The sequence below is a fragment of the Jaculus jaculus genome, chromosome 22, assembly GCF_020740685.1.
Source record: "Jaculus jaculus isolate mJacJac1 chromosome 22, mJacJac1.mat.Y.cur, whole genome shotgun sequence".
NCBI lineage: Eukaryota > Metazoa > Chordata > Mammalia > Rodentia > Dipodidae > Jaculus > Jaculus jaculus.
In genome coordinates this window covers 6157501-6174475 of record NC_059123.1, presented here as the reverse complement: position 1 = coordinate 6174475, position 16975 = coordinate 6157501, and the positions used below count along the sequence as shown (strand labels likewise).

General features: G+C 40.4%; 1 protein-coding gene across 8 annotated transcripts in view; it reads left to right on the top strand.

Annotated features, from left to right (window-relative positions):
- The window catches only part of Sox5 (SRY-box transcription factor 5), an 896761-nt gene that overhangs the window by 658583 nt on the left and 221203 nt on the right, over positions 1–16975 (top strand). For all 8 annotated transcript variants that reach the window (XM_045139445.1, XM_045139444.1, XM_045139447.1 and 5 more), the window contains one exon: positions 5685–5771. In XM_045139445.1, coding sequence (XP_044995380.1) covers positions 5685–5771 — 87 coding nt within the window. The remainder of the gene's footprint in view (positions 1–5684; positions 5772–16975) is intronic.

Here is a 16975-nt window from a genome sequence, read left to right as displayed (position 1 = left end):
CAATGGAACACTTATTTTGTTTTAGCTTTAGTTTTAAAGTTGCCAAACAATTTATGTTCAATTTATGTCTGATCATTTTTAAGTAAATTGCAGTTATGAAATGCGTATATAAATGATTCAGAAAGATCTTTCCAGTTCTCTAATTCAGACTCTGTGATATGAATAATCTACATATGCTTTTACTTCTGTATTTCCAAGAAATGATTGGCATATTTGAAATTTAGTTACATTATTGCTCCCTTAGAAAGATGACCCCCAACTCTTAAATGCATGCTTTATCACATGACAAGTGTGACAGAACCAGAAACTATAAAATTAAAGTGCACAGACAAGTAGATTCAGTATGACATTACTCCTGGCACTTTGTTTAAAAAGTCAAGTAACATATATATATATATATATATATATATATATATATATATATATATATATGTATGTATGTATGTATGTATATGTATATGTATATGTATATGTATATGTATATATATATATATATATATATATATATATATATATATATATGGCTTGTTTGATTGATTTTTTTTCAATGAGCAGCTCAAGGGAGATTAAAGGGGAAAAAACCCGACATAAACACAAAGCAAAACCCTGAGGTTGTGTGTAAAGCTACTGCCCTGGCATGAACATGGATTAATTCTTGGCACCAGCAGCTTGCGGGCGAATTACAATATGTTGGCATGATTCTCCAAGTCTCTTTGTTCCAGCTGAGGGAGAAGGTCTTAAGAGGGTTTGGCAGTGAAGGGAGAAAGAGTGAACGTTACACGGAAGGAGTGAGTCCTGAAGAGGCAGGATCCCGGGGTAACAATGGCTGGCACAGTCGAAGGGGCCATGCACTGGTACCGACGCCACAAGGCAGACACAGAAGCCAGGGAGCAGCAAAGGGGAGGCCAGCAGCTAAGTCTGAGGGAACCGGTGGCAGCAATAAGCGTAGTAACCATGTTAGGCTCACCCTAACATCAATGTCCTGGCTGGCAGAGGATGATTTTTGTACAATTCATCTCTTATTGTTTTAAACATTTTTTTTATTTTCTCAACCACAATATAGGCAAGTAGATCTACCCTGAGGAAAAAGGCCCTTGAACAAAAGGGAACATGTTTTATCTTCCATCTGCCCCCTCCTCCTCCTCCTCCTCCTCTTCCTTTTCTTCCTCCTCCTCCTTTTTCTTCTTCTTCGTTTTCTTTTAAGGTAGGGTCTCACTCTAGCCCAGGCTGACCTGGAATTCACTATGTAGTCTCAGGGTGTCCTCAAACTCATGGTGATCCTCCTACCTCTGCCTCCCAAGGGCTGGGATTAAAGGTGTGTACCACCACAACTGGATTTTTAATTTTTTTTCCATCTGCTGTACTTCTGACTGGGCAAAGAGTGTTTCTAATCCTTGGTTTCTCTATCAGCAAAATGGACATATTGACTCTGTGTACTACAAACAATGATGATATTGTCCAGCAGCATTCTGTAAGTTAGAACAGTATGTCAATGCCAGCGTGCACTGACTTATTCAGTTATTATATTGTGGGAAGCCGTACTTCCTGTAAACTAGTGCTTGGGAAAGGAAGTTTCAGGAGAAAGAAATCTCAGGAGGATTGCTAAAGTGTTTAAAATTGAAAGCACAGTACAGGGTGACCTGCAAACCCACAAAATGACTGAAGTTTGATCTCAAGGGAGGCAAATGAACGTCATGAAACTCAGGTCAATGTATGTTATTGGAAACCTGATGTCAGATCTGGGGAGACGTCTCAGTTGGCTAAGTACATACCATGCAAACACGAGGTGCTGAGTTCATGCCCCACAACCCATAAAGAAAAGCTGGGTATGGTGTTGCTTGCTTATATTCACAGTGCTGGGTAGCATTTTGTTTAAGAGCTACCCATAGGCACAAATGGACACAGTAGCAGGTGGGTTTGTGGAAGTGGGTGCCGACTTAAGTAGACCTGCCTCCACCCATCACCCCCCACCCCAGCTAACTGGTATGGTGGGACTGGCGAGAACCCAGGTTGTTGTGACTCACAGTCCAGCGTTCCTTTCATTGCCTAAATAAAGTGAGTGGTTCCATTTTACAGCTCTGCTATATAGTCCTAGATTTTCATCAAATGGTCTAGAATTCTTCAGTGTAGTATCACATAGTTGGATCATGATCTGAAAATGAGAACTATAAATAATTGCCTTTTCATCTCAAAGTTAATGCTCAGCTGCCCGTGCAAAGATGTTATCCAGGAAAAGTCAACGTATTCTTTCAGGGTTTGACCTCATGCGTACATGCGTGCCTGCTTGCATCCATCCATCATCATATCCAACATAGTTAGTAATATCATGGGCTGGAGAGATGGCTTAGCGGTTAAGGCATTTGCCTGGAAAGCCAAAGAAAGCTGGTTCAATTCTTCAGGTCCCACATAAGCCAGATGCACAAGGGGGTAATGCATCTGGAGTTCATTTGCAGTAGCTGGAGTCCCTGGTGTGCCCATTCTCATTCTCTCTCTCTCTCCCTCCCTCTCCCCCTCCCTCCCTCCCTCTTTCTTTTTCAAATAACTAAGTAAATAAATAGATATGTATAATATATATATTATGTATAATATATATATTATATATCACATGTATTATACATATATATTATATATCGTATATAATATATATATAAAGTTAATAATATCATGCAGTCCAGAATTCTTTTGTAGATGAAATGTGTGTGTGTGTGTGTGAGAGAGAGAGAGAGAGAGAGAGAGAGAGAGAGAGCTCGAGAAAGAGAGGAGGGAGGGAGGGAATAAGGGAGGGATAGATGTGCACACACACACACACACACACACACACACACACACACACTCACATGGGCAGAGTGCTCATGATAGAAATAAAAACTGTGAGTTTAGCTTCATACTGTGGAAGTGACGATGCCTGTCTCAGCTTTGTTCTGTTAAGTGGTCGAACCCATGTGCCGATGGTTAATTCGGGAGGTCATTGTGAGGAGTTTGAGATTCCGCATGCAGTAGACTTGACAGCCTCCTTGCTACTTAGCCTTTGAATTAAAACCTTATATGTTTTCATTGTGCAGAAGTTAGGATTTTTTTTTTTTTTTGAGGGGGGATACTTTGTTCAAGACCTTACTTCTTCTCAGCACATTTTGTGAAACCTGAGACCAGTTATTTATTTATTTTTTTTGGCTTTCTTTTGTGTGTCTTTTCTTAAACCTATAGATTAGATGTAATAGTACCCTTTGACTGATTCCTCTGCGAGTTTCTATGGGTAAAACGAGAAGATGTAGGGAAGACCATCTAGTATAACTGCTGAGATAGAAGCTTCACTGTAGATACACTCAAATTTGGCAATATATGCCCCCCATCTAAATCCTAAGCACTGATCTTTTTGTTCATCCGCATACATGACAAGTCTGTGTTAGAAATGTTTCTGATTTTACACTTTCTGCCTCACTTGGTCTTTAGGAAGTTACTCACTTTTCCTTAGTGTGTGCTAAAAGTGGAGCGCTTGTCTTTCTGCTTGTTAATGCAGAGGCCTGGAAGGTTCTGCGAGTTTCAGAAACCTTAGCTGCTGTTTCTTTAACTCTGCCATGTAGACAGAAGAGGTTCTGTTTCTTTATGAGGCTGCTACAGTGAATATTTTGTCTAGCTGCAAGGGGAAGGCGATGCTGTGGACTTTGCAGACAATAGCCTTAAAAGTGAAATGGTCTGCCTTGGGTGCACAGAGGTCCAGGGGCCTATTGTCAGCCCACAATGGATTTCTGTTGTCGCATTCCTGCTTTGCAAAGGTTTGTTAGCTCTTAATGACTGGCAAGACTCTCCAGCAAATACCATAGTGCCTGTGCACTGTTTACATGCTACTCAAGAATTTCTGTAGAGTGCTGGAAAAAAAAAAAAGAAAAAGAAACTGAGGTGTTTGTTTGACCCACTCTGATAAGGTGTAAGAAATGATTTTGCTCGCAGTGTTGACTGGAATTATAGACACGTTGGAGATCTTCGCAGAAGAATTTTAAACCTACTTTGAAAGGCTCTGTGGATTGAAATAACAATTATAACAAGAACGTGTATTTTGTTGTTGTTACTCACAGAATTGCCGTTGTCATCTTTGAAAGGGCAAGATAGAAAAGGGGGTATTTCTGGAAAATGTAAAAGTTCTTTAGGATTTTTCCTAATGTGAAAATTTAGATGTTTGTTTTGTTGCCAAAGAAAAACCACACACACACACACACACACACACACACACACAGAGAGAGAGAGAGAGAGAGAGAGAGAGAGAGAGAGAGAGAGAGAGAGAGAGAAGGGGGGGAGGGAGGGAGATTCTGTACATTCCCAAAATAAAGCTTCACATATAATGTGGCTCATGTTTGTTTATATGTGTATACTATATGTCCATACTGTATAAAACAGTAATTAGCACCTTCAATTTTAATTTCTATACTTTTTGATATCTGACAATGAAATAACCCACATGTTGTACCTAGCTTAAGATGTGGCGCTGAAAACATGTACACATGAAGACATAGGTTAAAGGGGTACAAAAGACTCCCTAAAATGTTTTTTATTGTGGGGAAAGTTATCCAGTTTCTAATAATGTTATGACTCTAGGACATACGGTCCCTTCCATAAGTTAAATGCACTCTGTCTATGCCCGTCCTAGGGGGTACACAAATGCCCAGGCAAGCATAAACACCAATATGGAGAATGGCATGTTCAGACCCAGACCGCAAATGCAGTATTGTCATTTAGATGTAGCATACGGGACACTTATCTTTTAGTACATTCTATTTTCTAACTGAATGCAGTACTAATCGTGGGTCTGAAAGCCAGGGTAATTGTGTACCCATCGCAATGCTGATGCGAATATACAATTACATTGTTTGGAACGGAGTTTAATGCCTGAGAGTTTTAGTAGCATTTATATTTACTCATGCATTAGAGTTTAATGCAAACAGAGAGGTCACAAAAAATGTGCTGTGTAGAAACCAATGGCAGACAGCCGCAGCAGCCTGAGCTCCAATACGCAGCCGTCCCGTCCCAACGTAGGCCTTTGTAAAAGGTTGGGACACAAATCTGAAACAAGCAAATATTAAGTTTTCCCTGGAGATCTGCTCACTTTAGGAGATCTTGCATTGTTTTTAAAAGCTTCTTTTATATAAACTTCTTTTTTCAGTGTTCGTGGTCCTGGCAAATCTTGCCACAGTGTGGTTACCAACATGCGATGTTAAACACACACTATAAAGTGGATGTAATTGTAAACACACAGAGGGTATAATTACATGTCGCAGATTTAAGAGCTAATTCTTTCTTCCCTTTTTTTTTTTTTCTTACTCTGCATTTTATCAACATGATTATTTTTGGACTGCACACTAACACCCTCAGATTGACAAGTTTCCATTATAGCAAGAATTCATCCTCCAAATTGAAAAACAATGAGCTCCGGGTTCATATGGACCCATTGTCACAAAAAAATTACTGTGGCTTTGTTCTGCAAGAGGAAAAAGCTAATGATTTTGAAACAGCAGGTGACAAAACACATTCTTTTTTCTCCTGCCCTGTTATCAGTGTGTTGATGAAGTCACAAGGAACTGGGGCCAGGACTAGATGGATGGCCTTATTTTCAGCATAGACTTTTAAGTACTCCATTATCGATGGTCATGTTGATTTGCTTATATTTGTCTTTTTTTTTTTTCTTTACTTAGAGACCCCCAGCATCGAAAAGCTTCTCTCAAAGGACTGGAAAGACAAGCTTCTTGCAATGGGGTCGGGGAACTTTGGTGAAATAAAAGGTAATATCTGTGTTATTATTTCAATGTAAAGTGCACAGAAATGAAGTTAATATTTAGAAAAAGTCTTGGTGATAAAGATTCTGTTCCACGCCTCTCTGGTCCATGCACTGTTGTTGGATTTGCTTTTCAACCAGAAAGAGAATGTATCTCTATTATTTCCACTCTGTGCCTTAGAGGATAAATGATAGCGGGTTTTGTTTGCCTTGCTTTGTTTTCAATAGAATAACCCCATTATATCTTTGGTAGGCTTTGGTTTTCCTCAGCTTATTTAACTTAGATGATTTATTTCACACATAGGAACATCTACAGCTAGGTTAAAAACTACATCTTATAAATTATTTTATCCATTAATGCCCAGAGTACACATGTTCATAATCTGTAGTTGAATCCAGAAGTGATCTAGGGAGAACATAAAGTAAGGGCATTTTGGATCGATACGGGCCACATCTCTGCTGTGGCTTTATCCAAATCAGCAATGACATATATTAATAAGGCTGCTTTACGGATAATAGACAGTTTACATTCATATTGTAAACTTCTAGTAACAAGGGGTCACCATTTAATTTCCTAACACAGAAATAGAAGAGTAGAAATAGAAATAGAAGTTCTTTTAATTGATTTAAAAGTATGTTTTCTCTGAACATAGTAGGCAGTACATGGTAGGCAGTTTCCTGTGTGTTGCTCTGGAGTGTAAGTTCTAAAGTAGTATTAATTTTTTTCAATTTTGTTTTTATTTATTTATTTGAGAGAGACAGATAAGGAAAGAGGGGGAGAGAAAGAGAGAGAGAATGGGCACGCCAGGGCCTCCAGCCACTGCAAACGAACTCTAGACACATGCACCCCCTTGTGCATCTGGCTAATGTGGATCCTGGGGAATCGAGCCTCGAACTGGGGTCCTTAGGCTTCACAGGCAAGTACTTAACCACTACGCCACCTCTCCAGCCCAGTAGTATTAGTTTTGATGCTGTACAGGCCATTGATGTTCTAACTATGGCTATGGCAATTTGATAGTGTGTTGATAATAGATACTGAATGTAGATTTGAAACAACACTATATGATCATGAATACACATGAAGAAGTATGTAAGCTACATTTTTTTTTAGGTTTGGCTGTATGTGATGTGTATGTAACTGCATGTTAATATGAGCACACAAACATGGCTTAGCACATAGGAAGTTCAGAGGGCACCTTAAACACATTGGTCTTCACTTGCCTCCCTCCTTGAGGCACGGTCTCTCATTCACCCCTGTGTTCATCGGGTTAGCGTGACCATCCAGGTGGTTGTCCTGCCTCCACCGCCATTCTTGCATTAGGCCCGCTGGACTTGCAGATGCCTGCTAGAGGCTGAGCTTCCCATGGTTCTTGTGGATCCGAACTCACGTCCTCACATACACAGAGCAAGTGCTTAATGCACTGAGCCGTCTCCAGCTCATTTAAGAAACTGTGTCTTCTCCCAGTGAAAAAGGCAGTGTATCCCTGAAGGTGATTTCCCATCCAAGAATCCTAGACCAAGACCAAGCACATGACTTCTCAATTATTTGGGGACATCCATATCTAGATATTTGGAAATTTCCAGAAGGCATTGGGCTGAATATTTTACTTGTGTGTCAAAAATCACTTCAAATGACATCCGTTGTGGATGCATGGTGAGAATGAATGAACCTTAGTCACCAAGTGTAGTCACCAAAGTCTGTTGTGAAATAATTCAGCAAATAATTGACAAGCATTACAGAGCTCAGGGCCAAGCTAAAAGAAGACAGAAGAGGTAGCAGACCCCACTCTTTCTTTCTGGTTTTTTTTTTTTTAAATATTTTTATTTATTTATTAGAATCAGAGAGAGAGAAAATGAGAAGGGGTGCGCCAGGCCTTCCAGCCACTGCAAATGAACTCCAGACGCATGCATCCCCTTGGGCATCTGGCTTTTGTGGGACCTGGAGAATCAAACCTGGGTCCTTAGGCTTTGCATGAAAGCACCTTAACCACTAAGCCATCCCTCCAGCCCCCTACTCTTCCTTGTGATAGACTTTTGTTGTTTTCTTTTAACTTATTTTTTTAAATATTTTATTATTTATTTATTTGAGAGATGGGGGCAGTCCAAACAATCTTCAGATACACATGCACCACTTCATGCATCTGACTTTTTGTGGGTGCTGGGGAATCAAACTTGGGTCCTTACGCTTTGCACACAATGTCCTCAATTGCTGAGCCATCCCTCCAGACCCTTAAAGTATTTGTTCATTTACTTCCAGGTATATGGGGAGGCATGCCAGGGTCTCTTGTGGCTGCAAATGAGCTCTCATTCAGTCCAGCTTTATATGGGTATCTAGGGACTTGTACCCTGGGCAGGTAGGCTTTACAAGCTAGTTTGTTTAACTGCAGAAACCTCTCTTCAGCCTGTTTATTTGTTTTTGAGGCAAGGTCTTATTCTGTCCCAGCTGACCTGGAACTCTCTGGGTAACTCAGGCTGCAGAGTGACGGATTTGAACGCACGCTCACCTGAGGAAGAAGATGCCTTTTCTTAATGCTTGCTTTCTCCCCCACCAGAGGGTCGCTGAGAGCGGGGCATAGGGGACTGGCTATGAAGGCCTGTGAGCTCATCGCGTTAAAGGACAAACATTTCTTCCCTCCATGTTCACCGCAGTGAGGGTCAGTAAAGAGGAAAGAGGCACCTGTCCTCTCCCATCAGGCTAGTCCCCAGGGAGGGGGTCAGTGGGGGGCAGCTTAGGAAGATGGCATCATCACAAAAAAAGAGATAACTGTCTTTTTTTGAATTTTGAGTTTTTTCAAAGCTTCACTTTCTGAGCCAGGGTTAGTTATTGTTCCCTGGCTCTGTTCAGAAAGTTTTGAAAGCCACTGAGCTTCTTTCTTCTGCTGGGGGCTGGGTGATTAGGTGCTCAGATTTCCTAGTAAACCAGAGGGGAAAAAAAGGCGCTGGACTCCTTGGCCTGCTGACTGCCCGTGACAGTTGCAATGAATGTCCATTGTTCCAAGGTGGCCAGCAAGTGGGAAGACACCACACCGAGGCAGGGTACCCTCTGGGGGTGAATGACTTTGACTTAAGTCTTCTTGGGGGGGATCAGGCGCAAAGATCATGCTATGCCCAGGAATGTGCTTTTCTGGCCACCTCAAAAGTTAAAGAACAATGGCTCCCTTGTTTCTATCTTGCAGCTATTTCTTTCTTTCTTTTTTTTTTTTTTAAGGAGGCGAATGCACATTCAAGTCTGATGTGTCTGGTTGGGGAATGAAGACCACTGTGGGCTTCTTCCTCAATATAGGGAAACATGAACATGCTGTCTAGTAATGATAATTTTAAATGATGTATTAAGTCAGGTGTGGCGGTGCACGCCTTTAAATCCCAGCAGAGGTAGGAGGATCACCTTGAGTTCAAGGCCAACCTGAGACTATATAGTGAATTCCAGGTCAGGCTGTGCTATAGTGAAAACCCTAACTTGAAAAACCAAATTCTGTGTGTATGTGTACACACACACACACACACACACACACACACACACACACACACATATACATGCATACATATACATATATATGCATGTATATAATATATATGTATATAATACAGATGTATATAATATATATGTGTGTATATACATATATGTATATGATATATGTGTGTATATGTATGTATAGTGAGAGAGGCGATAGGTAGATTGAATGATGTGCTAGAGTAGAGCCTTTACATGTACCAGCAGGTTTCAGCATTTACAGTAGTTACTGGGTCTTCTTATGGGGTGCATCTCTTCTCCTTCATTTATCTAGGCAGCTTTGATTTCATTATTAATTAGCTCTAGGAAATATGAGTGAGGTACAGAAAAACAGAGAGAGAGAGAGAGAGAGAGAAGAGCAATTTCTTCAAGATTTAACACTATAGCCAAGTCAGCCCTTTGATCCATTCCTGCAGGCCAGTTTTAAGATGGTGAACCCTGAATCACCTTCTGGGCATTTAGACAGATATTAGAATCACAACTTATAGAAGTTTCAAGAGGCATTTATTTACTATGGATATTCCCCAAAGTAAAAATGATAAACTTTTTGGTTTGTATAGTTCAATTATCAAAAAATAGACATCATACCTATTTAAAGTTAATCTCACTTTTCAAAAATCCAACATTCATTATTAAAATCATGGACTTCTAACATATAAACCTACTTTTTTATTTCAAGTTGGGTTGTTTTGTCTGTTAGGTCTTACATATCATTTCATGCTCTTATCCTTTGGAAATGTAAAATTACATTAGAAATAACTCTCTCATAAACTCACACAGAGGACATTTCAAGTAGTTTGGCCTAGCAGAGTGGTTTTACCAGAGCGCTGCGAACAACAGTCGATGGTGATGAGCTGCCGGAAGGAATTATCTGTTTTCTTTTTGCTGCTGTTGGTGTCACTGGCCAGTTTTCAGAGTCTTTTGTTTTTATCAGCGGCAGAAGCAGTGAGTAAGGGTGATATAAAAGGTGAGGACATGGGTTTTATAGATTCCCGGTTATGGATGGGGGTGGGCAGAGGGATGGTGGTACTCTGCTTGGCAGCCAGCAATGCCATACACTATCTCAGCTAGCATGAAATTCCATTACACTGAAGGTCACGATGTTGGCACCTCACCTGAGGACGGTGTCTGGGGATCCATGGGGCTTTGTAGAATCCAAACAGATGATTCATTTTTCAACCAAGCATTTTGCTGACCATTCTTTAGTGTAGTGCTGCACCCCCACATCTGGAGGCCGATCCCCCCTCCGCCTCAATCTCTCTCTCTCTGTCAGATTAGAAGCATAGGGCATTGTCTGAAAGGTTCTCTGTCCAGGTTCCTCTGCAAATGTGCACCTAAGTTCCTCAACCTGTCTCACCTGTAGGGTTGTTCTAGATTAGTCTGTTTCCCTGTAGCATTTTACCAGACCCTTCTGATCCAGGTCCCAAAGTGTTATTTATGTAACATTGACAGAAATTCAATTGCAACTGATACAAAAAATAAAAATAAAAAATAAGAATCTTGGACTGGGGAAGTGGTTCAGTGGTTGAAAGGCTTACAGCCCAAGTTTGAGGATGTGGGTTACGGTCCCCAGACTGGACATACATGTCAAGCACATACCTATAATCTGGGGGCTGGGGGGCTGCCCAGGGAGGTTTAGCTGAACTTGCTGGGTAGTGGATCTAGCTGAATTGGGGGACTTTGAGTTCCGTGAGCAATGCTGTCTCAACAAATAAGGTCAAGAGCCTTTGAGGAAAGCACCTGACCAATATAACTAATGATGACTTCTGGTCTCCCCCCACACACACATATACATGTACACTTGCACATACACATGTAACCACATATATATAAGCACACATACACACACACACCCCACATGCATGTGCACTCAAAGAAGTCCTCTGAAGACCATCATTTTGCTTAATACATGGGACATATACTGAGCAGAACCAGCTACAGACGCAGCATGTGGAGTGTAAGCGACGCCCGGCCAATCAGCCATACTGTATTTAGAGCTCATGAATCAATGGCATGTACTATGTGGATGCAAGACGTGGATTGAAAAGGATCTATCAGGGCTAGAGAGATGGCTTAGTGGTTAAGGGCTTCCCTGTGAAGCCTAAGGACCCCAGTTCAAGGCTAGATTGCCCAGGACCCGCGTAAGCCAGTTGCACAAGGTGGCACATGTGTCTGGAGTTTCTCTGCAGGGGCTGGAGGCCCTGGTGTGCCTATTCTCTATCTATCTGCCTCGTTCTCTCTCTGCCTGTTGCTGTCTAATAAATCAATAAAAATAAACCAAAAAAAAACTATCAGATGATGTAACTTTTTGATATATAGGTGACAGGTAGATGCAGCAGGTGTCTTGAAAGAGAGCATTATTCCCTTTCAGCAGCATTTGATGATTTGAACATACCCAGGCTCAGAACAGGAATCAGATCTCAAGTTCTCATGTTAAAAAAAAAAATCTGGGCTGGAGAGATAGCTTAGCGGTTAAGCACTTGCCTATGAAGCCTAATGACCCTAGTTCAAGGCTCGATTCCCCAGAGCCCACATTAGCCAGAGATGCACAAGGGGGCGCACACATCTGGAGTTCGTTTGCAGTGGCTGGAAGCTCTGGTGCATCCATTCTCTTTCATTCTCTCTCTTTCTCTCTCCCGCTTTCTTTCTCTGTCCCTCTCAAATAAATAAATAAAAATAAAAATAATTTTTTTTAAAAGTCCATAAATCTCACCATGAGGCTGTAAATTTAAAACATAGACCCCAAACTTTCTATATGTTGGTATGTACAGGTTTCTATCCCTTAAAAATTTGCTTCGAACCTGATTTAAAAATATCACATTCTGGGCTGGAGAGATGGCTTAGTGGTTAAGCGCTTGCCTGTGAAGCCTAGGGACTCCGGTTCGAGGCTCGGTTCCTCAGGTCCCACGTTAGCCAGATGCACAAGGGGGCGCACTCGTCTGGAGTTCGTTTGCAGAGGCTGGAAACCCTGGCGCGCCCATTCTCTCTCTCTCCCTCTATCTGTCTTTCTCTCTGTGTCTGTCGCTCTCAAATAAATAAATAAATAAATGAACAAAAAATATTTAAAAAAATATCTCATTTATTCATTGTCAAGCAGAGAGAGAAAGATAGAGGGAAAACAGGCACTCCAGATCCTCCAGCTGCTGACAACAAACCTCGGCTGCCACTTTGTGCATCTGGCTTCAAGTGGCTACTGAGGAATCGATCCCAGGCTGTTAGGCTTTGTAGGCAAGCGCCTTAACCACTGAGGCATCACATCAGCCTAGGACATGTGCATGTGCACCATTTGAGAAAGGTTAGAGATGTTCAGGATTTCCCAAGAGTACTGTTGGATCTGAAATTTCTTCAAGGCAAGAGCAAGCCAGAAGTGAGGTGCATCACATGGAGTCATTTTCCTCTAAATAAAGTAAATGTTTACATTTCTAATCTGCTCAGCTGCGTTGTATAAGAACCTCTACTGGCTCATGAGTAATGTTTCCACTTTTTGTTAAAAAAAAAAAAAAAAAAAAGTTCAGAAGTACTATGAAAGACTGCTGGTGCATAAAATACAAGTTTTCAAAATCAGCTCGGCAATAAGCCAGGACCTTGCTCTGTCTACGAAATCCCGCATCCTCACAGAGAGCAGAAGCCCAGGCAGGGGAGGGGAGAGAAAGTTGGATGCAGAATCTCAGTTTGCCGGTGTGCTGAGGGCGCAGGCAGCCTAGGCAAACTTAAATACGTTGTACACAATGCAACGTTGATTGTTGATCGTGCTTCGTTTATGCGTCGTGAAGTGGGTGAAGTGCTTACTGTATAAGCATAAGGAGCTGAGTTCAGATCCCCTGTACCCACTTAAAAGCTGGGAGCGATACCACACTGATAACCCCAGCACTGGGGAGATGGTAATATAAGGGTACCCAGGAAAAGCTGGGTATCTCACGTAGCTGAGTCAATTAAGATCTGAGTTCAGTGTGAGGACTCTATGCCAAAAATTAGATACAGAGCCTTTGAAAAAGATGTTTAATGTTGACCTCTGGTCTCCACACGCAAACACACACACACATGCACATATACCTGCACACAAACATGAACCCACACACATACAAGCATCTGTTCATAATACACACATGCCAAACACAAACACACATAAACATGAAAAAAACTGCTTGTTTAAAACATATGTAATCAGAGTTTTGCATTTGAAAAACAGTATCTTCAATATTTTTTCCTTGACATTCATTTAAAAAAACTATTCAGGGGCTGGAGAGATGGCTTACTGGTTAAGGTGCTTGCCTGCAAAGTCAGACCCAGGTTCGATTCTCCAGGCCCCACATAAGCCAGATGCTCATAGTGGTACATGCGTCTGGAGTACATCTGCAGTGGCTAGAAGTCCTGGCGCACCCATATTCATTCTCTCTCTCTCTGACTGTAACAAATAAATTTAAAAATTTAAAAATATTCATTCTCTTGAGCAGTATAAAGATCATAAAAATGCAATAAGTGTTCATTCAGACTCCAGAGCTTGCTACAATGTAATCTAGATTACCGAATCATGAAATAAGCTAAAGCCTTTTCTAGAATTTAGTAGTGAAACACGTACAGCTAAAACCAAGGGGCATCATGAGACCTTCTTCCAAGTACTCGTGGAAAACAGGTCACAACTTTTGGTTTCCTTTCTTACCTGCTTCTTCGGGGGCAAAAAAAGAAAGAAAAAAAAAGCCTCAAATTATTGTTTACTTCATGGCACTTCATAAACAGCTTCCTGAAACAAAATCGATTATGCCATCATTCTTTTCCAAACCACATTTCATAAAAAATGATCATCAAGGAGACAAATTACCCTAAACCACATGCTTAGGTTGTAACTGGGGTACAGCCTGTGGTTTCTTCATGATGCTTGACAGACTCTCTTCGATGAAACGGGGCTGAGAGCTCTGCACAGTCCTTGCTTTGTTGGATACATTCTAGGCTCATCATACCGAATGCCACTTATTTACAGCCAGGACAGTTTGTACCCTTGATCTCCACAGCATCCCTTGCTTGCTGTCCTTAATCTGTTTGTATGTTGTCCTTCTATTTCTAACCAGCTAACTTTCTATTAGGTCAAATTTAGGAACCCAGTAGATGCTAGAGGAATAAATGGCAAATAAAATATGTCATGTTTTGCAATGACTATTACCGATACATTCCAAATACTGCAAATAGAACCTGATATTTTAAAGAATGTTTTAATTTATTTATTTGCAAGGAGAAAAGAGGGGAAGAGGGAGAGGGAGGAAGGCACAGAATGGATTTGCCAGAGCCTCCAGCCACTGCAAATTAACTCCAGACACATGTGCCCCCTTGTGCATCTGGCTTACCTGGGTCTTGGGGCATAGAACCTGGGTCCTTTGGATTTACAGGCAGATTCCTTAACCACTAAGCCATATCTCCAGCCTTGGAATCATTTTTTTTAATGATTTTCTTTTTAATTCTCAGTGTAATCAGCAGGTGACTCTTGGGGGAAAATACCTACAGTTAAAATTTCCATTCAAAGATAAAAATATGTAATGCTGAAAGATATATTATGGAACAATGCTTTGTTCAAAAAGACAAAAACAATCTTTGATTGTATGGTGTATACATCTTTTTTTCATAATTTATGAGAAACAAACTAGCCAGACTTGAGGCAATCATGATAAGGACCGGATCATAGCGGCTTGCCTAAGCTTTTCTTTCACCCTGTCTCCATTTACATTTCCCACCAAAGCTTTCTGTGGTAGACATTTGTACATCCAAGCCAAACACTGTACTTTCAGCAATCATTTTCTAGTTCATTAAATCCAGCTCAAAACTCAACCATTAATGGGGCAGAAAGTAGAACACTTCATTGAAATCACAAAGCTGTAGCAAAAGGTGGGAATGCCTGCCTGCTAGCAATTATGACTGTCTACTCAGGTATGTGGTAGATTTTTTTCTTTTCAAATTTTTATTAACATCTTCCATGATTATAAAAAAAAAAAACACCCATGGTGATAGCCTCCCTCCCCCCACTTTCCCCTTTGAAACTCCATTCTCCATCATATCCCCTCCCCATCTCAATCAGTCTCTCCTTTATTTTGATGTCATTATCTTTTCCTGCTCTTATAATGGTCTTGTGTAGGTAGCGTCAGGCACTGTGAGGTCGTGGATACGTGGTAGTCTTTAAGAACTGTCAACGGAGGACAACCTCTGAGGGATATTACAGTACAGAATAGAGTTAAGTTTTATTAACATCTGATTAGGATTAATTTATAAATGTCTACAAATTGGATAGCCAAAAATGTAGCATGTAGAATTGAAATATTGCTGCCCCCCACCACCACACACACTTTCAATTAATGAAAGTTCTGCCTCTTCTCTTGTCTTGGATGATGTCACTGAATGTTGACTAACTTGGGTTTATTCAGTGTTTGCCATTCACCCAACAAGTCCATACTGCTGTCTGTCTGTCTGTCTGTCTGTATTGCCATGTGCTGGCTCTGGAGAGGTAATGGGGTAGCTGATTCTGTGGACAGACATCCACCTCCTAGAGCGGACAGGCCTGGAGCCATTCTGCCATCATGCAGAATGTGTCCATTATATTTATTTTTAACTGACACAAAAAACATAAAAATTATACATAATTATAGGGCACCACATCTCATGGAATTTTTAAGGGCAGCACAATGAATGATTCTTTGATGTTTCAAAGGGAACATGAGGTAAAAACAACATGTGCATAAAAAATTAAAATCCTAATTATTTTAATTTTTAAAATATATTTTTTGAAATCCTGAAAAATATCCTGGCAAAGAGTATTGATTTGAAACTGGTAATTAAATTTTTGGTAATTTTTGAGAAAGGAAAAGATAATCAGTAATTTACTTTCAGCCTTAAAATTGAGGACTTTACCCTTGCTTAAAAAGATTAATTTTACCTTTCCTTGATTTGAGTTCCCATAGTTTTTTAAAAAATTTAATGAACTAATTTTAAACTATCTATAATTTAATTGGAATGAAGCACAACAGTAGTAGAAAAGTAGAACAACTATATTTTTAATTATTTCATTACATTTAAGATCATATTTAATACATGTAAAATTGAAGGGTCATCCTTGTGCCTAGAATTATGCAGTGTCAGAAAATCAAAATTCATTCAGCAGTTATACATTGGCAGATCATGATGTCTTGGGCATTATTCTGTGGGAACTGACCATGCTGTGCTAGGTAAAACAAACTGGCATCAAAAAGCTATAAATTGTATTGTATGACCCCATAACTCTACAGGATCATACAATAACTAAATATATCAATAAGAATACAATTCATACAGTAACATGGTGCGTGGTAAGATTGAAGTGTGTGATTGCCTCCGGACTTTCAAAGTTCATGAGAGGGTCTCTGAGGGGCTGTCCTTTTAATTTCTATCTATCTGTGTAGACCTGGGTATTTATTTGTTACCTCTTCCATGTAAATTTAAGCTCTGAGGGCCAGAAGTTTGTTTGTTTGTTTGTTTGTTTTTTCCAGCCTATGATTGAATCAGTCACACTTACATATACACTGTGTAAGGCACGGGTGCTGTTTTGTGTATTTATGAATGAAAAATGGGCAAAGCTAGCCATTGGAAATAAGACTTTCGCTGTTTGGCATCATTCTGGTCAACGTGAGGCCACAAATCAGATGGTGATACTATAAAATCTTAGATCCTTCTGATGTTGTATC